The 27,430-nt window shown below is 58.0% G+C and overlaps 2 protein-coding genes across 3 annotated transcripts; one reads left to right on the top strand and one right to left on the bottom strand.

The window, feature by feature from the left end:
- The first annotated feature begins 68 nt into the window (after positions 1-68).
- Positions 69-18,968, top strand: ZBTB7A (zinc finger and BTB domain containing 7A). Of its 2 annotated transcripts, none has more exons than XM_039565992.1 (3): positions 69-145; positions 12,996-14,203; positions 17,132-18,968. In XM_039565992.1, exons 2-3 carry the CDS (start codon positions 13,011-13,013, stop codon positions 17,583-17,585), a joined length of 1,647 nt encoding a protein of 548 aa, XP_039421926.1. In that variant the 5' UTR covers positions 69-145; positions 12,996-13,010; the 3' UTR covers positions 17,586-18,968. The 2 variants fall into 2 exon arrangements, with proteins under 2 accessions (XP_039421926.1, XP_039421927.1); XM_039565993.1 differs by lacking the exon at positions 69-145 and adding an exon at positions 8,813-9,050.
- A 5,378-nt stretch (positions 18,969-24,346) lies between these two features.
- LOC120411408 (forkhead box protein L3-like) lies at positions 24,347-25,699 on the bottom strand. Its single transcript, XM_039565978.1, has 3 exons — positions 25,369-25,699; positions 24,771-24,943; positions 24,347-24,683 (listed from the first exon to the last, which is right to left on the bottom strand). The coding sequence occupies exons 1-3, from the start codon at positions 25,675-25,677 to the stop codon at positions 24,347-24,349; spliced, it is 819 nt and encodes a 272-aa protein (XP_039421912.1). The 5' UTR covers positions 25,678-25,699.
- Between the last annotated feature and the right edge of the window lie 1,731 nt (positions 25,700-27,430).

The following is a 27,430-nucleotide window of genomic DNA, read 5'->3' as shown; positions in this document are numbered from 1 at the left end:
GAGCAGGAAGGAGCCGCATACGGGCCTCGGCGAGCAGCTCCCGCGGGGCGGCCAGAGCCTGCTCCGCCCGCCCGCACGGCCCGGCCCGCCCGCCTCGGCACGGCGCGGCCCGCTCCGCTCGCCCGGACCGCTCGGCCCCCGCCCGGTACGGAACTGAGGGGTGGGCGCGGAGGCGGGGGGGGGTCGCGCACGGGGGGGGGGGGGGGAGGGGGGGTTCAGGCCTGACCCTCCCCCCCCCTCCCCTGGGGTAGTGGGGGGGAGTAGGGGGGTGGGGAGGGGTCAGTTGGGTCCGTTGCGGGGGGGGGTGGGGGCTGCCCTCCCCCTCCACCCCCCCCTTCGTATACGTTGTACTTGGCCGGGCCGTGCTGGGGGGTCGCGGAGGGGGGGGGGGGGGAAGGGTTCGGAGCGGGGAGGAGTGGAGGGAGCGCGGCGCGGGGGTTGCTGGGAGCTGTAGTCCCTTGGCGGCGCTGCACCGCAGGTGCCGGTAGACGCGCGGACTGCGGTTCCCGGCGCCCCGCGCGCGCGGCGAGCGGGAGGCGTGTTGATGGGCAGCGGGCGGGGCCAATCGGGGCGCGCCCTCCGCCCCGTGCGCCCGCCCCGCCCGCCGCCGCCCGGCCCAATGGCGGGCGCCGCGCGGGGTGGCCGGGGACGGGCGCGGCGGGGCCTGCGCGGCCCCCCCCCCGCCCGGGCCCGCGACCCCCGCCCGGGCCCGGCACCGCCGCGACCCCCCGCCCACCCCGGTACCCCCGCGGGGCCGCCACCGACACCTCGCCCCCACCCCCCCTCCTCCTCCCGCCGGCGCCCCCCGCCCCGCCTCCCCCCGGCCTCCATTGCGGCGCCCGCCCGCCCGGGGGAAGGGGTGGGGTCGTGGCGCCCGGCCAAGGCTCCCTGTGGGCCCCGCGGGGGGGGCGGCCCGGGCCGGCGGGGGGGGGAGGCCGGTCATGGGTGGGGTCCCCCGGGGCCGCCCCGTGCGGGGGCGTCGGGCCGGGCCGTCCCTGCGCACCCCAAGGTCGTTGCCGGCCGGGGGGCGCCGGCCCGGCCCTGCCCGCCCCGCTCCGGCCCTGCGCGCCCGGGGTTGTTTTTACCCCCCTCGGCCGTCCCTTATCTCCCCCCGGCCGGCTGCGGGCAGGGGGGGCCGCGGTGATAATCCCCCCGCGGGGCTGGGGCGCTGCTGCCCCGGAGGAGCCCGGCGGGATAAGCCTCTCCCCCCGCGGGACTGCGCAGCAGCGAGGCCGGCGAGAGCTTGGCGTGAGGGGCAGCATCCCTTCGTCCTGCCCAAACGTTCTCTGCCTGCCCGGGGACCCGGCACTGCCTTCTCATCGTCATCCCCCCCCCCCGCAGGGCTCGGGGTTGGACGTGGTGGCTCGGGTCAGGTGCCCAAAACTGCCGTGCTGAGTCCCCCGTGACAGAGCCAAAGGTCCCTGCCCTCTTCCCCTTGGAGCGGTGCTTCGTGAGGCTGGAGACGGGACAAAGTCACAGACACATTGCTGAGACCGTGGGCTGGGAGCTGGGCACTGCCAGGGGATGGGTTCCTTGGCTGTGTTGTTCCAGGTGTGCGGGAAAAAGTTGGTTTATAAAGCTGTATTAGGAGAGGTTGAGGTTGGATATCAGGAAAAGGTTCTTTCTCCACAGGGCGCTGGGCACTGCCCAGGCTCCCCAGGGAATGGTCCCGGCCCCGAGGCTGCCAGAGCTGCAGGAGCGTTTGGACAGCGCTGCCAGGGATGCCCAGGGTGGGATTGTTGGGGTGTCTGTGCAGGGCCAGGAGCTGGGCTGGATGATGCCTGGGGTTCCCTTCCGGCTGAGGATATTCCATGATTCCATGGAAAGCCCTGGGACTCCGGCAGCAGCACCAGAACGTGTGAATCCCAGCGTTCCTATGTTGAAAGCAACAGTTCCTGTTGTACAACCCCAGCTGACGTGACTGCCTGTCCCCTGCCTGGCTCTCCGTGTTCCCAGCTCCTGCGGACCCTCGGCTGCGGGGCAGGAGGAGTTTGGGCAGCCAAAGTTTCTCTGGGCTCAAGGACTCTTGGTAAGAGTTTGCTGCCGGTCCCAGTTCAAGAGCAGCCGTGCTCCCGGGGCTGTTAATTGTCCTGGCTATCGAAACCATAACTTACATAATAACTATTTTATGGACATGGGTAGAGAAAGGTTCTGCCTGGAAGAATTTACAACCTAATGAGGGTTGAAGTTGTGCTCAGCGTAACAACGGAGCTAAAAGGTCATCCTGGCGCTTTCCAAAAGTGTTTGGGGAGGTTGTTGTTGGTATTTTTCAAGGAATTGTGTGATTTCTCAAGGATTCTGCCGGTCCTGGTTGGAAGTTGCAGCATGTGGGCTCTTCTGGAGGCTGAGCAGGAAGAGCCGGGCTGGCTTTAATTCTGATGGTTTTGCTGGAGTTGTTGGATTTCAACTACTTTTAAAAAAAAAAAGAGACTGAGAGAAACTGAGGAGTTTATTAGAGAGGAGCCTTTCTTGTTTAATATTCATTCTGGCCCCTGTTTAGGCTTGTTCTGGTGAAAGAGGGAGTGAAGAGGCACAACCCAAACACGGGTGAGATGGTGGGATTTTTCCACCAAGCCTTAATTGCTTCAGTAACTCCAGGGAGGGTTTTGCAAGGCAGGAGCTCTTAATAAATGTGGTGGTGAATGAAAGTAGTTCTTCACTCTGCTGCTCTGCAACTCTTCCTCTGCCTTTTTTTTTAAATTATTAATTGTTTTTCACTCGTATTTCATCTCGTGGCCGTGGGTCTGGTGATGATCTTTAGCTGTGGCTTCATGAGGAGCTCTGCTCCGTGGAGGAGCTGGCTGGAATTAATTTGGCACGGTGAGGGCGCTGGGTTCCCTTCATGTTTGGTGACTTTTGGAAGCAGAATTAAAAATTCCAGTTGTTCTCCCAGCGTGGGAATTTGGATGTGGGCACGGGACGCAAATGAGGGGTGAAATTTATGCTGCCATCGAGGCTCTGTGGTGGTTTGGGTGCTCCTGTCTCCTTCAAGACCTTATTTTCGGATCAGGTGCCGGGGTTTCACCGCAGGATCGAGTCCCACCTAAAACCTGGGGGGTGGCCTGTGAAATTCTAGGTCTGTGTTTGAGACAGTCTAAATGCTTGAGAAGTGTGGTTTAATCGTGATTAAAACTGACACTTGAGGGTTTTCCCCCTGTCTCGGGATGCTGAGCTTTTTGGAAGATGAGCTTGTGTGGTGAACAATTAGAAGCCGACTCGTTATCTCTCCTAGTCCAGGCAATAAACAGTTGCTTGAACTACGCTCTCAACCAGCCTTAACCTCAAATTTGAGCAGACCGGTCCCAGTCTGTAATTAAAAGCCTTTTGACGAGCAGAACTCAGGGAAGGGGAGAAAGACAGGCAGTGTCTGGGATAAGGGAAGCGTTTATCCCCAATCCCATGGCCCTTTGATCCAAGCTGTGTCCGTCCCGATACCTGTGCCTGGAGCGTCCCAGAGGAGCTCTGGGAGGACGTCAGCGGGAGTAAACGAGGTCAGGCAAGCGCTGGGATCCTCTGCGAGTATCCAGGGACGATTGTTCCTCGCCCAGCCCCCTGCCCGTATCGCCTTCCCTCCGCGCAGTTTCAGTTTCCCACCCTCCCGGTGGCAGCGCCGGCTCCGGTGGCAGAGCCGGGGCGCGACTTCCCGGGGCCAAAGCGCCTTGAATCGCGGTGGGGCTCCTTCCCCCGGAGCCCCGGCCGGCTGAGGGACTGGGGAATGTCCCGCAGCAGCCCCGGGCTGCAGGTGGAAGGGAGCTATAGGGCTCAGCTTAATGCGACAAGGTGCGAGAAACTGGAAACTGGCGCGAGCTGCCCCGGGGCTGCAGGTGGGAGCCAAGGGCACGTCGGTGGGATGAGCCGCAGATCCCCTGGCAATCAGCGGCTTCCCAACACCCTGGCTTTGCCCATCCCTGAAAAAATGCGCGGCCGCAGCATCAGGAGCGTGACCTGCCAGCGCTGGCCTGCCTGGCTGGAACGCTGCTCCCCGATCCCCGCAGATCCCTGTCCTCCTGGGGCGCCCTTGGGATCCTGCTCCTCATGTTTCCCACCCCTGTGCCCGCCTGAAGCCGGGGACCCTCTCCCGACCCTCTCCCTGCTGCCTGGTGTTTCTCCACAGCAGAGGATGCTCCCAGGTGTCCCAGCGCTGGGTTTTAACTCCCTCCTCCCCACCCTTCACTCCACTCCTGCGCCCATTTCCTTCCTGGTTCGTGCACCTCCTGATTTCCCACCAGCGCACTGGGAACCAGTGAGTAATTGGCTTTTTTCCCTGTTGTTTGTTGGAGCTGGGAAGGCGCCGGAGGTGGGCTTGTAGCTACAGGTTGCTGCTGTGCAGTTCCTCGGAGCCTCCTGCCCCGACAGGCAGAGCACACGGATCAGCGTTCCCTCCCTGCATCCCTGTGCTCCCAGCAGGGCAGGAAGGAAGGAGCTCCGTGGCAGGAGAGCGTTGCCAGGGATGAAGCCCCGCTTGCTCCGGGGATTCGCTTCTGCTCGTCATCAGCTGGAGTCGGGAATGGCGGGACGAGCTGTCTGTTAATCCACAAACTGGGAATTACATAAGGGACTGCCCTGCCCTGCTCTCTCACCAAACTCCAGTCTTATTCTTTTACTTATTTTCCTTTTTTTCCCCCCTCTTTCCCGGTGTGGAAAAGAACAACCGGTCTGCGAGGTGTCATTTGAGGCAATTAGATTAATGCCAGAGCCTCGGGCAGGGGATGTCAGGGGTGGCAGGGGGGACACGGGGGATGCTGAGGGAATCCTGTGATGGGGAGGGGGACAGGCGGTTTGGGGGCTCCTGCAGGGAGCAGGGTGGGAATGGGGGGATTTGGGGTTTGAGCAGTTCTTCAGGTTCTCTGTTCAGGAGTCAGGAGAGATGTGACAGGGAGGGGAGCACGGGGTGAAGGGGTGAATGCTATCGGGGACCTGTGAGAATGGGGGAATTTGGGTTTTGAGCAGTTTTTGTGGTTCTCTCAGCTTAGCAGATGATGAGGGCTGTGACAGGAGAGGGGGAATGTGGAGTGAAGGGGCAGATAGGTTTGGTTTTTCTCAAGGAAACACTGGAGTGACTTTGGGGTGATTTTGGCTGGACTGGGGACAGGCTTTGGCCTCTGAAGGGGACAGGGTGTCCAAACATGACCTGCTCTGATTTTCCTCTAGCCTGGAGCAGCTGGGCTGTGCTGGGGGTTAACGCTTCGTGACGAGTCCTCAATTGCTCCCTTGGCAAAGGGGCCCCACGTTGCCTTTTTGGAATAGCAGCAGCTTATTCCTGCCTGGATCCTGGTGCCTGCAGGCTCCAGGGCTCTCAGGTTGGGAAAGAACCCTCCTGGGAGAGAGCTTTTCCTGCAGCCAGGACTGGAGCACACATGGCCTCGTGGTTTGTGCAGTTTTTCCCCTTTTTCTGTGTAACTCCTGAGACCTCTTTAAGAACTGGGGCTGGCTCAGCCATGGCCTGGTGTTGTCCAGAATCTCCCAAAACCAGGGAGCTTTCCCACAGGAGCCACGTGGGAGAGAACCTGTTGGAGCGCCAGGACTTACAGCAGTGTCGGCACACTTGGACTTGGTGAAAAGAGTTTGTTTGAGCAGCAAAACAAGGAGTTTCCATGAGTGCCGGGGTGTTCAGCCTTCCCGGGCCCTGGGCTGAGCTCAGATGGGCTCAGCTTAGGCTGAGGATTGAGGGAAGGCTGGGAGTTGCTGGAGCAGAGGTGGGTTTGGAGCAGGGTTGAGGATCCCTGAGGATCTCTGAGCAGCTCTCAGCCTCTCGGGCAGGTTGAGGTTTGTTTTGTCTCGGTGCAGGGAAGTTCCTGTGACCTGTTGGGGATCCAGCACACAGAGTTTGTGCCATGGGCCTTTGTGTCGAGGCAGAGCGACAGTGCCAGGGATGGAGGGGCTTCTCACCCCAAATAACCCCTCACACACAGAGCTGGGGTGGGAGACTCCCCAGGCTCAGAGCAAGGCACATTCCTGCCGGATTAAACCCGGCCTCTGATGACAAAGGAGAAAATTGGCAAGGAGGGCTGGGTGGAGGAACCAGTTCAGGCTCACCTTGCAACATGAGAGGAGTTTGGTGCTGTCGTGGGACGGGGCTGAGGGTGGCAGCTCAGGGAGGCTCCGTGCCTGGATTTGGGATCCTCCGGAACAGCGCTGGTGCTTGGTCCATCGGGGTCCACATCCTGCCTTTGCCAGCAGCTGGAAACTGGAGTTTCCCAGGAGCTGTGCCATACCCTGGAAGGAAATCCCATCCCAGTTACATCCCAGGGAGCTGTGGAATGTGACTTTGGGTCATCCCTCATCTGCCTGGATTGTGGAAGTGAGTCCTTGCAGAGGGAGCTGTGTCTCTGGGAACACCACCAGGTTTCCTGGGAGATGCAGAGTCTTTCCCAGGCCTTTGGGATGAGTTGGAGTGAGGCTGTTCCTTGGTGACACTTGTCGTTCCACTGGAAGAATTCCACAGCTGGCTTGTCCAGCCTTGTCTGGGCCAGTGAAAACCACTGGAATTCAGGCCGTTTTGGAAAACCAAGAGGAGCAAGCCCCTTTCTTCCTGGTGCTCCATAGCAGCATTCCCGACAATTCCCGGCCTGGGTGGTCCCTGCTCCACTGTGGTCACTCCATGGTTCCTCTGCTCCCAGCAGGATTCGGGAGCCCCGTTCCACTTGCTCTGGTTCTGTTTGGCACAGGTTGTCACTGTCACCACTGAGGTGTCTTGGTGAAGGGCTGGAAAGGGGGCAGTTTAGAATCCTGGGAAGATCATAAGTGGGGTGAGGTGGAACATTTCACTGGGTCTCTCGGCCTCGGGGAGATTGAATTCCCCCAAAACCTGTCCATCCAGGAGCTGCTGGGGAGGGGAGGCTCCCGATTCCCTCACAGCCCATTTCCATGGATCAGCTGCTGTAACCTGGGCTTGGGGCTTCTTCACCCCAGTTTTTCCCTGCAGCTCTCCCAGACCTCAGAGATTCCTTGCCAGATCCCTGGGCCCTGTGCAGGCTCCCACGGATGAGCCCGGGATGCGGCTGTTCCTGGTGAGGAAATGGCTGCCTGGCAGCTGGGAAGGGCTGTCCTGGCTCTGCTGGCACTGGGATTGACCCCTTTGGCCAGGGACAGGAGAGCAGAGCACCAGGGCACAGCCAGCTCCTGGCACTGCTCCTCCCTCCGGGCTGTTACTCCTTTCCACATGAAGGAAAATCAAGGGTCTTTATTGCATTAAAGCTCCGGGATGCTCATCGAGGGGATGTTCAGATCCAGTGCTCCATCCAGACTTCCACGGGAGCAATTGCTCCTCCTGCCACAGTTCCCTTGGCAGCAGCTGCAGGATGTGGGATTCTCCTTCCCTGTCTGAGCCTCCGTGCTGTCAAATCCTGATGTGTCCTGGTTGTTCCTGCAGTGCTTTAGGTGCTTCTTCCTTTGTGTAAATGGCTCTTGGAGAGCTTTAGCCCTTCTCTTCACAAGGGCCTGGAGTGCCAGGGGAAGGGGGAATGGCTTCAAAATGTCAGCAGGGATAGGTGGGATATAGGGAAGGAATTCCTCCCTGTAAGGGTGGGGAGGCCCTGGAATGGATTTCCCAGAGCAGCTGTGGCTGCCCCTGGATCCCTGGAAGTGTCCAAGGCCAGGTTGGAGCAGCCTGGGATCAGGGAAGGTGTCCCTGCCCATGGGATGGAATGGGATGGGCTTTAAGGTCCCTCCCAACCCACTCCATTCTGGGTTTTCAGGGATGTGTTGATCCGTACTGCAGCCTCTGTGGGGTTTGGGGCAGATTTCCCTTCCCTTGGAGCAGCGGCTTGGTGTGAAGGGGCCGTAGGAGGGGAATTGGCCATGCTGGAGCTTCCTGTGCTGCCCAGGCACATCCTTCTAGAGCAGGGAGAGGCAAACCTCCCCGGCAGGTCCGGCCTGGCCAGGACAGCCCGGCTGTTTTGGTTACGTGGTCGCGCCGTGAGTCCGTCGGGTTGGGCTGAAACGGGGGGAGGCTGCCAGAGCCCAGGAGCTGTCGGAACATCTTGGATGTTCTTCCACTTCACCTTGAATTTGAGACTTTGACTCATCACAGAATGGTTTGGGTGGAAGGGACCTTAAAGCTCATCCTGTCCCACCTCTGCCGTTCCATTCCAGTCCATCCCCACCCTCACAGGGAAGAATTCCTTCCCCATATCCCATCTAAACCCACTCAGTTTGAATCCATTCCCCCTTGTCATTCCATGACCTTTTCCAAAGTCTCTCTCCATCTCTCCTGGAGCCCCTTTAGGCACTGGAAGGTCTCTCCAGAGCCCTTGCAGCAGCATTCCAGCATCCAAAGGACCTACAGGAAACAGGATGCTCTGATCTTTGGAAGGACCAGAACAAACCAACCACTCAGAGGAACCACTGGAGCAGGGTTTGCTCAGGGGTGTGATCTGGAGCCTCTTTGGGAACCAACTGAACCCTCCTCACGTGGCTCAGTCTCATTCCTTAGCTGAGCCCTCATGTCCCAAATCCAGAGCTGCGGTCGCTTTTCCCTGTTGGGAGCTGGGCAGGGATGTGCAGGGGCTGGAGGGGATGGATGCCCATGCTTGGAAAACAGAGCCAGATTGTCCAAAGCAGCCCACAGATATTTGCAGGGTGCTGGTTCTGCTCTGATCTCTTCACTTCAAGAGCTGCATGATCTTGGTCATGTTACCCCAGATGGGGTGTCCAGTCAGGACAGAAGAAAGCTGGAATTCACTCTTTGCCATTGATGGCTCTGTTGCCTCCTCAAGACCAAGGATTTCTTCCCACTGTACCATTGAAAATGTAGTTTTATTTGAAATAAAAAGCATGCTGAGGGGTTTTCTTATCTTGATTTTTCCCACAGTGCAGTTCCTTCTGTTGATGTGCAGGGTCTTCCTCTCAGGAACATCCAGCTGTTCTCCAGGCCCAAATAACTGGGATAGTTTGGCCCTACAGCACTGACAGCACGTTCCTTGTCGGGAGCAGTTGAATTTCCATGGCTCTGTGGAGTGGTTGGAATTGTGACTTCTCCCAAGCAGGCAAAACACCTCCTTCACTTCCTGCAGCCTCCGTGTTCCCCCCTCCCCGGCGCTCCGTGCGAGGTGCGTGTCCCGAGGCCTCGGCAGGGTTTCGGGTGGATCCTGGGCAGAGGGAGGGAGACCTGCTGGGGCTTGTCCTGGGCTCGGTGTCGGCACAGGCGCTGCCTCCTGCTCCCCGTGGCCGCAGAGCTGCCTCGTCCCAGGGCATCCAGCCTGGCAGATGCGTCCAGGGAGAAGGACGGGGGCACTGGGGTGGTCTCTCCCTAACTATAAAGAGATGAGGACTTGTGGGGTGTGAGCTGTTCATAGGGAAAAAATTCCCGTTCCTACGGTTGGTGGTGAGGGAATGCTGGGGTAGTGTTTGGGCCTTGGGCAGCAACCACTTCGGGTGTGTTTTTGTTTAAAGCACCATTGCTTTAATAATTCTTCCCTGGTGCTGCTGCTGAGTCTGCCCTGCCTTGGTCACATCCAAGAAATCCCAGAGCAACTTGGGATCCTTGGGCATCTTGAGCAAGAAGCTGAGTATCCCAGAATCCTGGAATGGTTTATGTTGGAGGGACCTTAACCGTGGACAGGGGCACCTTCCACTGTCCCAGGCTGCTCCAACCTGGCCTTGGACACTTCCAGGGATCTAGGGACAGCCACAGCTGCCCTGGGAATTCCATTCCAGGGCCTCCCCGCCCTTACAGGGAAGGATTCCTTCCCAATATCCCATCTATCCCTGCCCTGTCAGTTTGAATCCGTTCCCTCTTATCCTGTCACTCCATCCTCCAGACTCAATATCCACGGGTTGTCTCCCAGGGCTCGGCTGTTCCCAGGAAATGTGGCTTTGTGGATGGCAGAATTCCCTAAAGCCCTTTTGCCTGGTGCTCCATGGCGAGGGCGATGCCCATTCTCCCTCCCTGCCCCGAGCAGGTGCCAGGTGCTGCTCAAGTTCTCACCTGTACCTGGAGTGGGCGGCGCCTCTGCCTTTGGAAAGCGTTTTGGGATCTTTTCTGGATTAGAGCACACAGAAAACATTGGCTGTTCCTGGTTGCCCAGGTGTGGCCGAGCTCTTCCACCTGTGCATTCCTGAGCCCTCCCAAACTGCTCAGCTTCCTCTAAATTTTAAGGTAAAGAAGCGAAGGGAAAAGAAAAAAATAAAAACCGCACTGAGGTTCCGTGGAAAACTGGTAATTAAAGAGGTGTTTTGTCAGCACTTTTGGTTGTGATCCCATCTTGATGTGGTCGTCTCATTTGAATGTAAATGTCAAATTCCAGAGCTCCTAGAGGAGAGGGATTGGGTGACATCCTGCTGAGGGAAGCACAAGCTCAGGGGTTTCAGGGAGCTTTGGGTGCTGCTCTCGAGCTGGGGGGTCTGGGAGGAGAGAGGTGAGGAATTGAGGTTTTGCCACTTGTCGCCTGGCTGCAGGGCATTCCCAAGTGGATCTTGCCCATTCCGTCATGGCGTTGAGCCTTGTTGTCTTGAGCATGCAGTGGGTTTGGGGTGTTTGGAACTTCTTTTGAGTCTCCCACTCAGGAAGTTCCCAAAGCCCCAAATCCATGAGGTGGAACGCTCCATTTCCCGTTGGTAATTCCGAGGCTGTTCAGCCCCTTGGGAAGGGAATGGGGGGTGATTTTTTAAGGACTCAATCTCTGGATGTGGCTGGAGCATCCAGGCCCTGACTCGATTCCTGGGGGGCTCGGGGTGGCCCCTTTGCCCCCCACTGTCCTCGGCCACCGCGGCCGCGGGACACAAAGGCCGTGTTGTGTGCGGGGTGGCCGAGTTGGACAAGGCTCCAGGCCGGCCCTCGGCAGTCTCATGACCCTGCAGCCATTCCCACACTGTCGGGATGATTATCCCAGCCCCCAGGATGGGGGGGTGACCTTGCCTGGATGGTCTGGCTGCTCCCCCAGGCCCCCAGAGCCGGGGTGTGTGGGGGACAGACACGGCTCCCTCAGGATCGCAGGCCGAAGCTTCCAAACACTGCACGCAGCTCAAATCCCCGGGTTTTCGGGGAAAAAAAGCTTTGTAAAGCATCTCTTGTAGAGGGGAAGGGGAGGGGGAAGCTCCAAGGCCCTTTTTGGGGTGGGCAGGGATATGGGATCCACTTTCCTGTGTGTGGTGGCTCTGATCAGGGGCTTTTGGGGAGCTCTGTTGCTGCCCTGGTGGGGATGGGACCAGCGGTGCTGAGGCAGCAGGAGCCTCCCTGGAATCCCAGCTCGGGAGGCAGGAGGGTCCCTGGGATCCCCTGGGGATGCTGGGATGGGCTGACCTTGCCCAAGGTCACACCCAGAGCCGGGGCCGCGTCCGGAGCGGTGCCACCAAACGGCCCTTTGCCCTTTCCTCCCTGCCAGGACCCTGATGTGAAAATCTCTGAAATTAGGGCTGAAAGGGCAAATCCTGGAGCGCAGGAGGTGGCTCTGGAGTCAGTCCCAGCTGTCTCAGGAAGCTGCCTGGCTTTGGTGTTTGCTCTTGGTGGCAGGACTGGGGCCTGCCCTGCACATGCAGCTCCCCTGCATCCTCCCTCCTCCTCAGCCCCATCCCATTCCTCTTGGGAGCTGAACACTGGTGTCCTCCTGCTGTTGCATAGCCAGGGATTTGCTCCAGATCGGTGTTCCACAGCCTCAGACCTGCCTTCTCCTGCCTTTTCTCTGTATAAAACAGGAAGGTGCCAAAATTAAACTCGTTTTCTGGGATTGACCAAACTTTTCAAAAATGAGTAAATATGGAAAACTACTGAGGAGGCTGGGCTGGGTGGGGGAAGCTGGAGTTGTGCAACCTGGGCTCCTGCTCCGTGCTGGGACCCGGGGCTGGCAGTTGCTTCCTGGGTAATTGCTCCTATTCTGGATGCATCCTGACTCATCCATCCCCCCATGGAGTGGGACAGGCCACGTCCCACCGTGCCTCAGTTTCCCCACCTGGAGATCAGGAACTCGGATACTCCAGCCTTGTGCCAGGGTGGTTTGGGAACCGATCTGTGCGTGTATTTCTTGGCTCCTGCTGATCCCAGTGTTTGGGATGGGGGAACTACACTGATTTTCCAGCAAAGGCATCACTGCTTCAAGGAGCACGTGGATTTGTTGCTTGAGATGGAGAGGAGGGAAACATTATTCCTAATTTTTGGGATCAGAGGACTGGGATTGTGGGATAATTGGGGGCTGGCAGTTTGGCTCCAGTGTCCCTTTCCCAGCAAAGGGGATCCCTTCCCACCAGGGCTGCTTGGTTCCTTCTGGGTTTTTCCAGCCTTTGGAGTCAAGTGGATCTGTCAGGAGTGACTTTATTTATTTATCTTGTCCCAAACAAACCCTTGGCGTTGGGAAGAGCCACTGCTTGTGCTGGAACCTGTCCAAGATCCGGCTCTGGTGCTGGCACTTGCTGACCCTGATGTCCTTTCCTCTCTCCTGCTTCTGGGAAAGAGCAGGAGCTGCCTCGGGTTCAAGGGATCGGCTCTTGTCTGTCAAACACCTGCAGCAGCAGGTTGGGGTGGCTGGGGCTCCCCTCTCCCTGCCCTTCCCAAAGGGTATTCCCTGCCTGCATCTCTCCAGGTGTTCTGGCACCCTGGGATGAGTGATGGGAATGGTGTTCCCGGTGATGACATCATTGTGCTGGCTGCTCTCAGTGAGCAGGGGACCTTCCCAGTAGGACTGGGAATGGGAAGGGCTCCCAGAGGTGGACTGGGATGCACTGGGGAGGCTCAGGCCCACGCTGGGCACGGTTGTGCTCGCTCTGGGTGCTGCCTGGCTGGCGATCCCAGCTCCCTGCCAAGGCGTGCTGCTCTGGCCCAGATCCGTGCTAATTCAGCTGTTCTCACTTGAGAGCACCTGGGCTCTGCTCCTCCTCCTCCTCCTCCTTCCCAGGTAAGTACAGGACAGGCAGGATGCCGGGCAGGACGATGGGAGAGGTCCAGGGGACAGGGAGAGGCGCGGGGGACACGCGTGGTGCTGCCGGGTGCGTCCCTCAGGAATTTGGGAATTCTCCCGATGTCCCCAAGCTGTGACTCACGGCCGTTCCCTCCTTTCCCGCAGCCTTTAGCGTGGAAGATGGCGGGTGGCGTGGACGGCCCCATAGGGATCCCGTTCCCAGATCACAGCAGCGACATCCTCAGCAGCCTGAATGAGCAGAGGAACAACGGGCTGCTGTGCGACGTGGTCATCCTGGTGGAAGGCCAGGAGTTCCCCACCCACCGCTCCGTCCTGGCAGCGTGCAGCCAGTACTTCAAGAAGCTCTTCACCTCAGGGTTAGTGGTGGACCAGCAGAACGTGTATGAGATAGACTTTGTGAGTGCGGACGCCCTGTCGGCGCTGCTGGAGTTCGCCTACACCGCGACCCTCACCGTCAGCACTTCCAACGTCAACGACATCCTCAACGCCGCCACGCTGCTGGAGATCCCGGCCGTCAGGGATGTCTGCACGGATCTCCTGGAGAGGAAGATTCTGGCCAAAAATGACCAGATGGATACAGTAGATCAAATTGATCAGAGGAACCATCTCAGAGCAAAAGAGTACCTGGAGTTCTTCCAGAGCAACCCCGTGAACGGCCACCAAGGCAGCTTTCCGTGGACCAACCCAGAGTTGAGAGACCTTCAGAGACTGAACTTCCGAGGCCAAGAGGAGGAGGAGGAGTCGAACTGCAATGGCCTGGACTTCTACTCGCAAGCCACCCCAACCGAAAGACCAAAGGCAAGTGACTGTGACCCTGACAGCAACCCGGCCATGTGGCTGGACCGCGAGGACGAGGAGCCGGTCAGCGGCGGGATGTTCTCCCCTTCCCAGAACGGACATTACAGCAGCCGTGGCTTGGCCACCCCAGGAGAAGAGGAGGGGGGCACCCCCAGGGGCCCTCTGGACCCGCAGGAAGCCGGGGACTCGCCCAGCTTCATCCCCACTGGCACGGAGACGGAGGACGATGCCAGGGAGGTGGATGACCTGGCCGCCAGCGCCCTGCTCCAGCAGATGATCAACTCCGTGGGGCGGCAGCAGCTCGGCGACGACGACCGCAAGGACGAGGACGGGGTCATGGATTATTACTTGAAATATTTCGGCAGTTCCAGCGAGGGCGACGTGTACCCGTCCTGGTCCCAGAAGGTGGAGAAGAAGATCAGGGCGAAAGCATTCCAGAAGTGCCCCATCTGCGAGAAGGTGATCCAGGGCGCCGGGAAGCTGCCGCGCCACATCCGCACCCACACCGGGGAGAAGCCCTACGAGTGCAACATCTGCAACGTCCGATTCACCAGGTACGGGCCGGGCGCGGGGGCTGCACAAAGCCGGCTCTCCCCAGGAGCCGGCGCAGGGCTGGGCCTGGGTGATTTTATCTCCCCTGCTCTGCTCATTTCCATCCTAACAGAGTTGGGTCTGGAGGCCAAAGTTTTCCAGGGAGACGAGCGATTTGGGGGTGTGACACTTGAGCTGTCTCAAGGGGCCTGGCTCGCTGGCCAGTGCCACCATCCCGCTGTCCTGAACTGCTGAGCTCTGCTGGAAACCCGGCCAGAGCTGGAGTGACGTGCTGGGGAAACAGAGCTGCAGCTCTTGGCCCGTCTGTCGCGGCCGAGGCAGGAGCGGGGGGAATCGTTCGGGAATGGCTCCATGGGGTGGCTGAGGTGGCGGTGGTTGGGTTGGAAGGAGGTTGGACCCCGCTCGTGTCCTGGCAAACAGAGCGCTGCGGCCCCGGTGCAGCTCCCGCGGGCGTTCGCCATGGCCCCGTCCCTAATCAGGGCTCCTCTGCTCCTTGCCTGGGCCAGGGAGCACCAAAGAAAGGGGACATTGTTTGGATCCCTCCCGGTTCACTCCAGTCCGCTGTCGGGCGCCGCCTCCTCTCCCTGGGCTCTGTGGCCGCCGGGGCTGCGCTGGGGCGGGGGTCCCACCCTGGAGCGGCCCTGGCCCTGCTGAGGGGCAGCGTGGGCTGCCTGGGCCTGGGGCCTGCTCCCTTCCCTTTCCCTTTCCCTTTCCCTGCTCCTTTCCCTTTCCCTTTCCCTGTTCCCTTCCCTTTCCCTGCTCCTTTCCCTTTCCCTTTCCCTGCTCCCTTCCCTTTCCCTTTCCCTGCTCCTTTCCCTTTCCCTGCCTGCTCCCTTCCTGCCCTGATATTCCCACTGTGCCAGTTCCCACTGCCAAGGCCGGCCCTCCCAGGCCACTCGTGCTTTGGGGGCTCCATCCCATGGGGCTGCTCCATCCCATAGGGCTGCTCCGTGTGGGACCCGTGAGGGATCCCTGGGGCAGCTGCGGTGCAGCCGGAGGGGCCGAGCCGTGGGCAGAGGCCGCGTCCTGCCCCTTCCCCTGGTCCCGGCCGCACCCAGCCCACGTTGGAGAGCTGAGGAATGCAGATAATGGCAGGGGCAGGGTGCCAGCCCTCCCTCCCCGCTCCCCCGGCCCTGCCACGCGGCACCTCCCTGCTCCGGGGGCCCGGGGGGCCCATCCCAACCGGTCCCACAGCGATCCCACAGCGATCCCACCCCCCTGTGCAGGATCCAGGGGCCTGCAGGATGTGGAAATGCCACGGGGTCCCTGTGGTGGCACTGCGAGATGAGGGGAGGCCCAGGGATTTTTGGGGAGGGGGAGTTGGTGGGGCAATGCCACCCCAGCCCTTTTCCATCCTGCTCCCCTTCCGTGGGTTTTGGATGAGGACCTGCTCCCTGTTGGCTCCCAGGAGGGCCTGGCACCTGTAAAAAAGCTGCTTTCCTAAAACACCAGATTCCAGCCAAAATACATCCTGCTGCTGCTTCCCACAGCCGGGGTTTGGGCCTGGAGAAGCCTGGATAGGGACAGGGAGCTGTCCTTGGCACCGCTGTTCCCTGTCGTGCCCTGAGCTCGAACTCCCCCTGATTTTATTATTCCTTTGCTCTCCTTCCCCCTCCGCATCCCACGGCTGGAAAACAAACCCCTTCCCCGTTCCACGGGGCTCTGGGAAGGCTGGACACGGGAAGCTGGCTCTGGGAGGGGGTTTGGGGTGTGCCAGGAGGAGCCGGGGCTGTTCCAGCCGGGTGTTCCCAGCCGGGTGGGGACAGGCCCGGCCCTTCTCAGGGATTTTTGCTCCCTGGTGCTTCCTGGTTCCTCTGCGGGCGCGGGGGGGAGGAGCAGCGGCAGCTCTGATAAGAAAAGAGAGAGTGGGGGGTTATAAAATGATAAATTTTAATTTCAAAAGGCCGTTTTTGTGTCCCTCAGAGCTGGAGGTGATCTTGGGCTTTGATCCTTCCCTGGAGCTTTAGGATTTTTGGGATCCTGTGGGCAAAGGGAGAACATTCAGGGCGGGGATCCGAGAGTTCCATCCGGGAGAGCGAAGAGGGACGGGGTGGATCCGCTTGGGAAGGGTCCAGCAGGTGCTGGGAGGGCAGGAGGGGCTCCCACGGCCTCGCCACGTGCTCTGGGCTGGGATTTTCCTGCAGGAAGCAGCGATGGCTGCGGCTCACGTGGCCCTGCTGGCCCCCAGCCCGGCCTGTGCACCGGCCCTGCCCCGGCTGGGGGAGCTGCGGCTGCGCTGGCCCCGAATGAGCCACACGGCCCCAAATAAGCCATGCGTGACCCCATAGCTGTGATCAGCCCTGTACTGGGCAAGGTGTGACCCCATAACCCTGCTCAGACCCCATATGGGGCAAGGTGTGACCCCATAACCCTGCTCAGACCCCATATGGGGCAAGGTGTGACCCCATAACCCTGCTCAGACCCCATATGTGACCGTGTGTGACCCCACACTCACACCCTGCTTTACGGGGCGATGCTTTACCCTGTGCTGCCGCTCAGCCCTGGATTGATGCTTGACCCCGTACTGGGCGATGCTCAGCCCCATACTGGTGTTCAGCCCTTTACTGATGCTCAGCCCTGTGCTGGACAGCGGTGACCCCATAGTGATGCTCAGCCCTGTATGGGGTGATGTTTGACCTCGTGCCAGGTGATGCTTGGCCCTATATGAGGTGACCTCTTAGCCCCATATGAGGTGATGTTCAGCCCCACACCGGGTGGATGCTCCACCTTACACCAGGTGGTTCCAGTGTCCAGCCCCACACCCGCTGCTGCCCAGCCCTGTTCCACCGACACCCCACCCTCTTCCATCCGCAGCTTTCCCCCATTCCCCCCATCCCTTCTCCCCGCTCCGCCACCACCCCAGAGCTCCCTCCCGGCCCCGTTGCCCGCCCTGCCCGGGGCTGACGGTGCCCTGTGTGTGCTCTCCGCAGGCAGGACAAGCTGAAGGTGCACATGCGGAAGCACACGGGGGAGAAGCCCTACCTGTGCCAGCAGTGCGGGGCCGCCTTCGCCCACAACTACGACTTGAAGAACCACATGCGGGTGCACACGGGGCTGCGGCCGTACCAGTGCGACAGCTGCTGCAAGACTTTCGTCCGCTCCGACCACCTGCACAGGCACCTTAAAAAAGATGGATGCAACGGGATCCCGTCCCGGAGGGGCCGCAAGCCCCGGGTGAGGGAGGCCGGGGCGATGCCCCCCACCCCGACGGGCAGCGCCGAGGACGGGAGCTTCCCGGCCGGAGCCGAGAGCCAGGAATCCGAGGACACCGCGCAGGGCACCGAGCAGGAGCAGCAGCACTTTGAGGAGAATTCCAATAACGAAGCGCCGGGATTGAATGTAGCAGGAGGGTCGGATGAGGGTAACACGCAAGGACTCTCCTAAACCAAAAAAAAAAAACAAAAAAAAACCCCAACAAAACAAAAAACCAACCCCAACCAACGAAACAACCACCTGAGAAACAAAGTCACAAAATCTAGTTAGTACTTTTCCTCCGATTTTTCTCTTTAAAAAGATGTTTCTCTCCCTTTTTTTAAGAAAAAAAAGCGATAAAAACAACAAAAAAAAAAAAAAAGAGAGATATTATATTAACGTTTTCCAATCTTCCCATCGTAAGCGGGGCTCCCCCGAGGATCCCTCATAGCCAAGGACCTTTTCTTGGAAAGGCAAGGACGCTAGGGAAGCACGAGGTGGGGATGGAAAGTGGCTCTGTCACATGGAAAAGAGCTTCCATGTAAATCCAAAGCTTTATTTTGTGTCCAAACACGTGTTTAAAAAAAAGAAAAGAAAAAAAAACTTATTTCAGAGAGAGATCTATTTAAGAAAAAAAAAGGAAAAAATAGAAAAAAAAAAAAGGAGTGGTAGGAGTTGGAAGGGCTTTGGCAGGGCGGGGTTTGGGATTTGGGGGGCCGGGGGCTCCTTCCCAAGAGATCGGGGTCAGGATTTGGGGTCCATCCCCCCAGCCCCGTGCGAGGCTCAGTCGGGCAGCGAGGGCTCCGGGTGGGGAGCGGCCGGAAAATTGCTGGAAATGTCTGGAAATTGCCTGAAAAAAAAAAAAAAAAATCATGTGAGAGAGAGGGCAGCAGGTTCGGCAGGGTTTGTGTCGGGCACGCGGGGCTGGGGACAGCGGAGATGATGGGGACAGGGCAGGGACGGGGACAGGGCAGGAGTGGGGACAGCCAGGGCTGGGGACAGCCAGGAATGGGGACAGGCACGGGGAGCAGCACCTGGAGCAGGGACAGCGGCGTGGGGACAGCGGGGGTGGCTCCGCCGTGCCGTGGATCCAGTGCTGGGGTGTCCATCCCCGTGGCCATCCCCGTGGCCATCCCCGTGGCCATCCCTGGCCATCCCTGGCCCTCCCCGTGTCCCCCCATCCGTCCCCACCCCGCAGTGCCCAGGAAGTGCCTGAGTCAGCCCAGCCCCCGCTGCCGGCAGAATTTGGGGCTGGGGGGTCCCAATTTCCGCCCCCCCCGCCCCCCAGCTCCGCCCAGCGCTGCCCCAAAAACGCCTCCGGATTCCTTTGGAAAAAGGGTTCTTTGGGGTCTCCCCTAAAGGAGCAGGAGGCCTTTGGGAAGGGGGGAGCAGCCCGGCCCCCCAGCCCCATTCCCAAAAATGAATTATATAAATATATATATCTAGAGATGCTCTATGGCTGGAGAGGCGGGTCCCGACCCTCGGGGGAAAAAGGCACCTTTGAGTTGGTCACCTGTTTTCTAAATGCACATTTTTAAATGCTAAAAAAAAAAAAAAAAAAAAAAAAAAAAAAAAGTAAAAAACCAGAGAGATTTTAAGCCCTTTTATTTTCAAAGCACTTTTTAGATTCTCTTCCTTTTATTTTAATTTTTTTGTTGTTTTTTTTTTTCTTTTGGTTTTTCCTTTTTTTTTTTTTTTTTTTTTTGGTGTTTTTACTTTCAAAAAGAAAAAGCAAAGAGCAGGTTTTGGCCGAATGTATTTTGGAGAGGGAGTGAGAGAGGGGGAGTGTGTGCTGGGGGTGGGGTGAGTGGTGGGGCTGGGGGAAGAGATGGATGTTTATTTAATGCAGAAAAACAAAAAAAGCAATAAAAAATTCCAAAAAAAAGCTAAAAAAATAAAAAAAAAAAGAAAACAAAGAAGTCTTAGCACTTTGCGATGGAACGGGTACTTTGAGCTCACTTTATCTTAATTTAAAGAAAAAGCAAAATTCAAGATGTTTACAAGTCAAAAAAAAAACTTAAAAAAAAAAAACCGACTTCTACGGAGAAAAAAAATATTATTAAAAAAAAAGCCTAAATTTATTTTTGTAAGAATAAAAAATGTGTATATATATATATATATTTAACAAAAAAACCTAGAAAAAAATACAAATATAGGCAGAATCCAAGTGAGATTGGAGGATGGGAGGAAGGATGCTAATTAGGTTCTGTGACGTGCCCTGACCCTCGGGAATTTTAAATAGAAAGAAAAAAAAAAAAAAATCCATGGAAGCTTGAATTTTAGGCAGGAATCCTGGGGGTTGTGGCTCGGTCGCTGCTCCCCGCAGCCTTGAGGAGGATTTTTTTTTTTTTTTTGGTAGAAATAATTTTATTTTTCGATGTTTTTTAGCCAGTGCCAGCGCAGAGGTGTCGGGATCCCCGCGGGTTTGGATCCCTCCTGCTCCCACCTGGGGCAGGGAATTGGGATCTGGGCAGGGAATCCCCCCAGGAAGGAGCTGGAGGGATCCAGGTTGGAATGGGAGGGGCTGGGATGTTCGCCAAGGAGTTCCTGGGCAGGGAATGGGATCTGGATCGGGGCTGGGAGAGGGATTTGTGTCCCTCCAGCTCTGCCCTGGGCGGGGAAATTGGGATCTGGGTGGGGAGAGTGGGATCGGGGCAGGGAATCCCCCCGGGAAGGGGCTGGAGGGACCCAGATCCCGCTGGAATGGGGGCTCTGCGATGCTCCCCATGGATTTGGATCCCCGCAGCTCCCGGGCAGGGAACTCGGGATGCGACAGCGAATCCCGGCGGGAAGGGGCGGGAGGGAGCCGGAGCTGGGACACCCGAGGGGCCCGCGGTGATCCCGGGGATTCGTGTCCCTCCCGTTCCCCCTTCGGGCACGGAACTCGGGATGCCAGGTCCGGGATGCTCCCTGTGGATCTGCATCCCTCCCCTGAGCGGGGAATTTGGGATCCGGGCAGCGAATCCCGGCGGGGAGGGGCCGGGTCCCGGCTGGAATTGGGGGCTCCGGGCGGGGCCGCCCCTCCGGTCTGGGAATGGGGAAGCGAATTCCGCGAGGGTTTGAAACGGAGCTCGCGGTTCGGGCGGCTCCTCTCGACTCCCTGGCCCGGTTTTTCCCTGGGAGTTTTTCCCACCCTCGCTGCTGCTTTTCCTTCCCCCTTCCCAATCCTGAAGGAATTTTGGGAAGTTTGGGAGCTCTGGGGAAGCAGCACCGGGGGGGGGGGGTGTGAAGCTGGTGGGATGTTCCAGGTGTGGGGAAAAGGGGGAACAAGGAAGGGGAAGGAAAAGATGGGAGAGGGGGAAAAAAGAGGGGGGGAAAAAAGAAAAAAGAGGGGAATGATAAAAAATAGAAGGAAAAAAGGGGGGGAAGGAAATTGCAAGGGAGAAATAAAAGAGGGAAAACAAGGGAAAGAAAGGGGGGAAAGAAAAAAAGGGGTGGGGAAAAGGGGGAAAATGAGAAAAGAAGGAAAAAAGGGGGAAATAAATTGGGGAGGACCAGGGGAGAAAAAAAAAGGAAAGGAAGAGGGGAAAAAAAGGAAAAAATACAAAGGAAAAAGAGCACAAAAGAGGAAGAGAGGAGAGAGGAGCAGACTCAGGATTCCCCCAGCGATGTCCCCGTGTCCCTCCCTGTCCCTCCCTGTCCCCCCACTGGCACCACTTTAGCACAAGGTGAAGTTTGCACTAAAAATAAATCAAGAGAAAGCAAAAAAAAAAAAAAAAAAAAAAGAGCTCCAACCCCCCCCAAAACCCGCCAGGACTGTCCCTGTCCCGTCACCTGCCTTAACCCCCGAGCCCAAAATCCCCCCCGTAGCTCAGCATCGAGATTTTTGTCATTTTTATTCTGATTCATTTCCATTTAATTTGATTTTTTTTTTTTTGGTCGGTTTTTTTTTTGGATCCAGGTTGGGATAAAATTGTTGCCAAAGAAAGTGCTGAGTTCCGGTGGGAAGAGAGAGGGAGAGAGAGGAATAATAATAATAGAAGTGATTATTAATATTAATAATAATTAATTATTAAATAATACCCTTTGGATCGAAGCCAAGCAGGGGCAAGGGGAAATGGGGGGGGAAAAAAGGATTTTTTGATTTAAAAGAGGAAAAGAATTTGTGTGTCCCCCCAAACTCCCCAAACCACCTCCCCCCCATGTCCTGAGGGGGCTCAGCCCAGGCTTGGGGGGGTTAATCCAGGTTTGGGGGGGCTCAGCCCAAGTCTGAGTGGGCTCAGCCTGGGTTTAGGGGGAATAATCTGGTTTGGGGGGCTCAGCCCAAGTTCGGGGGTTTCAGCCTGGATTTAGGGGGTTCAGCTCAATTTTGGGGTGGCTGAGCTCGGTTTAGGGGCTTTGAGCCTGGTTTTGGGGGCTCAGCCCAGATTTGGGGGACTTGACCCAGGTTTGGGGGGGCTCAGCCTGGGTTTAGGGGGGAATAATCTGGGTTTGGGGTGCAGAGCCCGGGTTTGGGGGGCTCAGCCCAATTTTGGGGCAGCTGAGCCCAAGTTTGGGGGTCTGAGCCTGGGTTAGGGGGGCTGAGCCCAGGTTTAGGGGGATGGATCCGGGTTTAGGGGGGCTCAGCTTTGGGGTCCCAGCTCAGGACAGGTGGGGGAGGGATTTGGGGCCGTTCCCGACTCATTTGGGGTCTGGGAGTGCCGCGAGAGGAGCTTCACCCCTTGCTGGGCTGAGCAGGGACAAATTTGGGGTTTTCCCCCCCCAAAATTGGGTCCGGGGGGGTCCCGCCCCCCAAACTAAGCAGGAGGGGCCTCATTTTTCCATAGGGAAAGGGCTGATTCCCCCTCCCCACCCCAAAATTCTCCTTCACCCCCCCCTTTAGAGCCCCCCCAGCCCCATTTCCCCCCCAAACGGAACCTTTTCGTCATTTAATAATAAACCACGACAAAACCCCCTGAATTTCTCTCTCTAAATTTTTCCATCGTTTGGGTTTTGATTCACAACGAGCAGAAAAAAAAAAAAATTTCAAAACAATTTCAAAAAAATTCAAATTTCAATTTCAATCAAGAGAAACAAACAAACAAAAAAGAGCAAAACGGGACGGAAATTTTGGGGGGGTGGGGCGGGGAGGGGGCGAAATGCTGCGTTAAATTGTGTTTTATATCGAATGCTATCTCTATATATATATATATATACACACAGCAAGAGCTGAAATGTCCCCAGGGACGGGGGGGACACCGAGCTCGGCCCGGGGACCCCAAAGGACGCTCGAGGTGGGGCCACTTTATTATAAATATTAATTTTATTTTCGTTTTTTTTCCCTTTTTTTTTCCGGTTTTTTTTTGGTTTTTTTTGTTTTTTCCTGCGTCTTTCTATAAATCTATTAAAGAGATTCTTTATCTTCAAGCACTCGCAAAGGTTGCAGCGGTTTTTATGTGTTTTTTCCAATTTCTTTTTTTTTTTTTGGTGAGGATTTTCGCGGGGTTGGGGGTGGGGGGGAGGAAAAGGAGTGAGGAAAGGAGGAGAGAGAGAGAAAAAAAAGTGGATAAAGAAAGAAATATATTTAAAAAAATAAATAAATAAATAAAGCACAGAAAAGACATTCCATAGATTGTAACTTTGATAGTTCTTTATAAAGCGGGGGGAGATGAGGAAAAAAAAAATAAAAACGATGACAAAAAAGGACAAAAAACAAACAAAAAAATTTAAAATAATAAAAAATTGCACTTTGGGGGGGGCTTTAAAATATTAAAAAAAAAAAAAAAAGAGAGAAATAAACTATATATTAAAAATACACCCGGAGCCCGCTGGATTTCTTGGGGGAGGAGTTTATGGAGGGCAGCAGCTCTTTTTTGGGGGGTCGCCCCAGTGTTTTGGGGTGGTTTTGGTGGGGTTTTAATGATTTTGGGGGGGGTTTTTTGGGGCGGGGGAGCCCCGGGCGGGGGAAACAGGGCAGGGCCCGGGGGTTCCCTGGGGTTTGGGAGGAGGGTGGGGGAAGTTTTGGGGTTTTCCCCCGATTTTGGGGGTGTCCAGGGCTGCAAAGGGGATTTTTGGGAGGGTTCCCCCTATTCTGGGAGTTTGCAGGGGGGTATTTGGGGGGGATCTCCCCTATTTCGGGGGTGTCCAGGACTGTTGGGGTTTTTTGGGGGGGGTTCCCCTATTTTGGGGAACTCAGCAGGGGGTCCCCCCCCAACGCCCCCTCCCCCCAGTGCCCCCCCAGTCCGCCCAGTGCCCCCGGCCCCATTAAGCCGCTCGGGGGGGCTGAGGCCCGGGGGGGTCGGGGGACCCTAATCGCGTTTGGGGCCAGATGGCCGCGCCTTAAGGAGCCTTCGGGGGCAGATTTGGGGTGTCCCCCACCCCCCCAGACCCCCCCAGCCCGGGGTGGGCACCACAGGCCGGGGCAGGGCGTGGGCGCGGGTGACCCCACATCCCAAAAATCCCCCAAATCCCGGGGTCTCCGTGCCCGCAGGACCCCGCCCGGCCCCCCCAAAGGGCACGGCCAATGTGAGGGGATTAATTTGTGTCATAATCTGCCTTGTTCGGGGGCACGCGCGGGGATTTGGGGGTTTATCCCGGGATTTAGTGGCCGAGTCGTCTTTCTTAGCGAGACGCCCTAATGCCACTTAACACCTGGGAGCCGAGATTTTCATTAGGGGCGTCAGGGACAATTAGTAAGGGAATAATTAGGGCAGGGGCAGCCGCTGCAGGGTTTAAGCCCCATATGTGCCTGAGCGTGCCGGGAGGGGGGGGTTGGGGCACCCCCGGTTTGGGGGTGTCCAGGGGGGTTTGTGGGGGGATCGGTCCCAATTGGGGCCGTGCCTCAGTTTCCCCCAGTGGAAAACCCCTCTTAGGCAGCAAAGGGTGGGGGTCCCCAGCGTGCCCAGTGCCCCCTCCCAGTCTGCCCAGTGCTGCTCATGGGGGGGACACTGGGCACTGGGTGCCATCCTGGGGTGTCCTGAGGGGGTGGCAGCACCGGGAGGATGGGGGGGCTCGGGAGGGCGTGGGAGGGTCTCTCAGGGGGTGCAGACCCCGGGGAATGGGCCCCATCCTGGGTCACTGGTGACAGGGGACACACAGGTGACCCTTGGCGTGGTGCGGGGGTCACCCGGAGCAGGTGACACGTCCAGGGGGGTCCCATGTGGGCACTGGGCAGGGGGGTCACAGGAAGGGGGCCCGGGACAGGAGGGGTCCCCGGGGCACCGGGAGCCGCCCCCAGCCCCAGCGCGGCACTGGGGGGCACTGGGGGCCCTGGGCAGCGCCAGCGGGGCCGCGGCGGGGCCCGGGGGGCAGCAGGGGCAGCAGCAGCCGAGGCCGTACAGGGCGTAGGGGTGGAAGTAGCCGACGTTCACCCTGCGAGGGGAAACAGAGCACGGGGTCAGCGCTGAGCCCCAAACCCCCCCTCGGTGGCCCCCAGGGTCCCCCCCGGAGCCCCCTGACCTGCGGACGCGGCGCCGGGCCCGCCGCCGGTGGTAATCGCCCTTGGCGAAGTCCTCCAGGTTGGCGGGGTGGATGGCCCAGAAATGCCCTTTGCCGTTGTCGCTGCGCCCGGCCTTGACGAAGCACTCGTTAAGGGACAGGTTGTGGCGGACGCTGTTGCGCCAACTCTTCTCCTGCACCCAGAGGGGTCACTCAGGCCCAGAGGGGTCACTCAGGCCCGCAGGGGTCAGCCAGGCCCGCAGGGGTCAGCCAGGCCGAGCCCCCCTGGCCCTGCCGTGCCCGCTCCGCTCCGGAGGCCCCCTGGAGAACCCGGCCCCAGGATCCGGCCACCAGCACAGGCGTTTTCCCAATGGATTGGGATCAGCCAACACCAGTACGCTCCAAAATGAGCCTGAAGAAAGCGACCCCACCAGCACCGAGGTCTGGACACCACAGAGGCGTTTTCCTGATGGATTGGGCTCAGCGGAGCTGGGTGAGTTCCCCCAGCCCAGTCCCACACCCCACAGCAGCACCCCGGGCTCAGCTCACCCCAAACCATGGAAACCAGCGGAGATCCCAAGGGAACGCGCCTGCCCCGGCCCCGCAGCCCCTCCCTCACCTTGTTCTTGAAGTAGGGGTAGTTGTCCATGATCCACTGGTAGATGTCGGAGAGGAGCAGCTTCTTCTCCGGGGACGAGAGGATGGCGGTGGAGATGAGGGCGATGTAGGATTGGGCCGGTTTGTCCCCGGACTCCGGAGGGGGCCTGGGGGCCCCCGGGGGGCTCCGGCCGGGGGGCTCCGGGCTGGGGGCGGCCCCGTTCCCCCGCCCCGACAGCAGGTACTCGATGGTGAAGGAGGCTCCGGGCGGGCCCCGGGAGGACGCAGGTCCTGTGTGCCCACTCATGCCCGTGTCCCCCGTGTCCCCCATGCTGCAGGTGCTGCCGGCAGCCGCCGGCGCTCGGAGCCCGGTAATTAGCGCGGATTACTGGCTTTGCTAATTGTGTTTTCACAAACGAGCTGCCCCCAAAGCGGGCTGTTTATCTGGCAAAGCCCCGGCTTTAGCGGGATTTGGGCCCTTAAGCCTCGTAAATAAAATGATTAATCCGCTGGAGGTGGAGGAATTCAAAGTGGCACCGAGGAGGTGCCCGGGGGTCCGGCTGCCCCCCAAATTCCAGGGGAAGAACCTGGAGGGGGTCAGAGGTTGCCCCAGAACCCTTCAAGCTCCTTTTGGGGTGATCCTGGGGAGATCCTGGAGACCCTGTGAGATCCTGGGATGTTCAGGGAAATCCTGGGAGGGGGTCGGGGTTGCCCCAGGACCCTCCTGCCATGGACACAGATCCCCCGGGCTCATTTTGGGGTGAGCTGGGAGTGATCCTGGGGACCCTCTGGAGATGCTCGGGAGCCTGGGGGAGATCCTGGGGGATCTTGGTGAGATCTTGAGGAGCTCAGGGTGACCCCAGGGCAGTTGTGGAGATCCTGTGGGAAGATTTTCCCTGGCACGATCCTGGGGATGCTGAGTGAGATCCTTGAGAGCCCCCGGGAGAAGTTCCGGGGACCCCCGGTGAGGTGCTGGGCATCTCCAGGGAGTTCATGGAGACCCTCAGGACACCCCAGGGGGTTTCCTGGAGATCCCCAGAGAGATCTTGAGGAAACCCTGAGGAGCCCAGGGAGATCCTGGAGACTCTGGGGTCAGAAATCCCAACAAGCCGACACGGAATTAAATGTAAATCTTTCATTTATTTAACAAACACTATAATTTGAACTTTGAAGAATGTGTACTGAGGGAAAGAAAAATAATTTTCTTTTTTTTGTTTGTTTTTTTTTTTTCTCTTCTCTTTATAAAACAAAGAAGAAAAAAAACAGGTTATAAGAAACAAAAAAAAAAACCAACATATGTACAGGAAGAGCTGGCCAACTCCAACAGAAAGCACTAAACAAGCATGGTGTTTCCAAACAGTTGCCTGGCCTGGAAAATTTAAAAGCAATTAAATTAGAATAAAAATATTAGGAAAACAACTGGACTCTAAAGCTACTGTGCAGCCAGGGCTGCGAGCACAGAACTTTGTACAGTAAAATTAATTTGGGAGCTCTACCCGGGTTTTTTTCAGTTGTTTTCATCCCCCTTTTCCCACCCCCACCCCCGTTTCAACCTGAAAACATATTGCTCGCAGCCAGGGAAGGAGAAGGAAAAGCAAAGCCTGGGGCCAACAAGTGCAGGTGTCCCCATGGGAGCGGGACCAGGAGCTGCTCCGGGTCCCCCCGCCAGACCTGGGGAAACGGGGGGGTTTTAACCCCCACCCCTTCCAAATTCCAGGTCTGGAGACAAAACCCAGCCAGGCAGGAAGGGGTGGGAGGATCCCCCTCCCACAGGGGCTCAGGGACCCCCACCCCGCTGGGGAGATGGGGGCTTGGGAGAGGAGCCCCCAAAGCTGGCAGGGGACCCCTCCTCAATTTGGAGAGGGGCCTTTGCTCTTGGGCAAGTGGCCAATGAGGATTTAGGGCAGCTCTGGCTGGACCTCGGGGGCTTTTCCCTTTAGGTGGGATTGGCCATGTGTGGAATTTTTTGGAGAGGGAAGTGCTGGGAAAGGCAGCAACACCCCCCTCTCTGTGTCCCCTTGGCTGCTGGGGTGAGGGATGAGGGAGGATGGAGGGTTTGGAGTACTCAGAAGAGACGGAGGGAT

The sequence above is a fragment of the Corvus cornix genome, chromosome 28 (genome assembly GCF_000738735.6).
Source record: "Corvus cornix cornix isolate S_Up_H32 chromosome 28, ASM73873v5, whole genome shotgun sequence".
Taxonomy (NCBI): Eukaryota; Metazoa; Chordata; class Aves; order Passeriformes; family Corvidae; genus Corvus; species Corvus cornix.
This window is presented reverse-complemented; position numbering and strand designations above follow the sequence as displayed.

Bases quoted from the DNA above. Each gene is read 5' to 3' on its own strand.
- LOC120411408 (XM_039565978.1), bottom strand. From the start codon at position 25,677: ATGGGGGACACGGGGGACACGGGCATGAGTGGGCACACAGGACCTGCG. The intron at 24,944-25,368 runs GTGAGGGAGGGG...CTCTGGGTGCAG, and splicing joins ACCCCTACTTCAAGAACAAG to GAGAAGAGTTGGCGCAACAG. The intron at 24,684-24,770 runs GTCAGGGGGCTC...TTCCCCTCGCAG, and splicing joins GCCCGGCGCCGCGTCCGCAG to GGTGAACGTCGGCTACTTCC.
- ZBTB7A (XM_039565992.1), top strand. From the start codon at position 13,011: ATGGCGGGTGGCGTGGACGGCCCCATAGGGATCCCGTTCCCAGATCAC. The intron at 14,204-17,131 runs GTACGGGCCGGG...TGCTCTCCGCAG, and splicing joins TGCAACGTCCGATTCACCAG to GCAGGACAAGCTGAAGGTGC.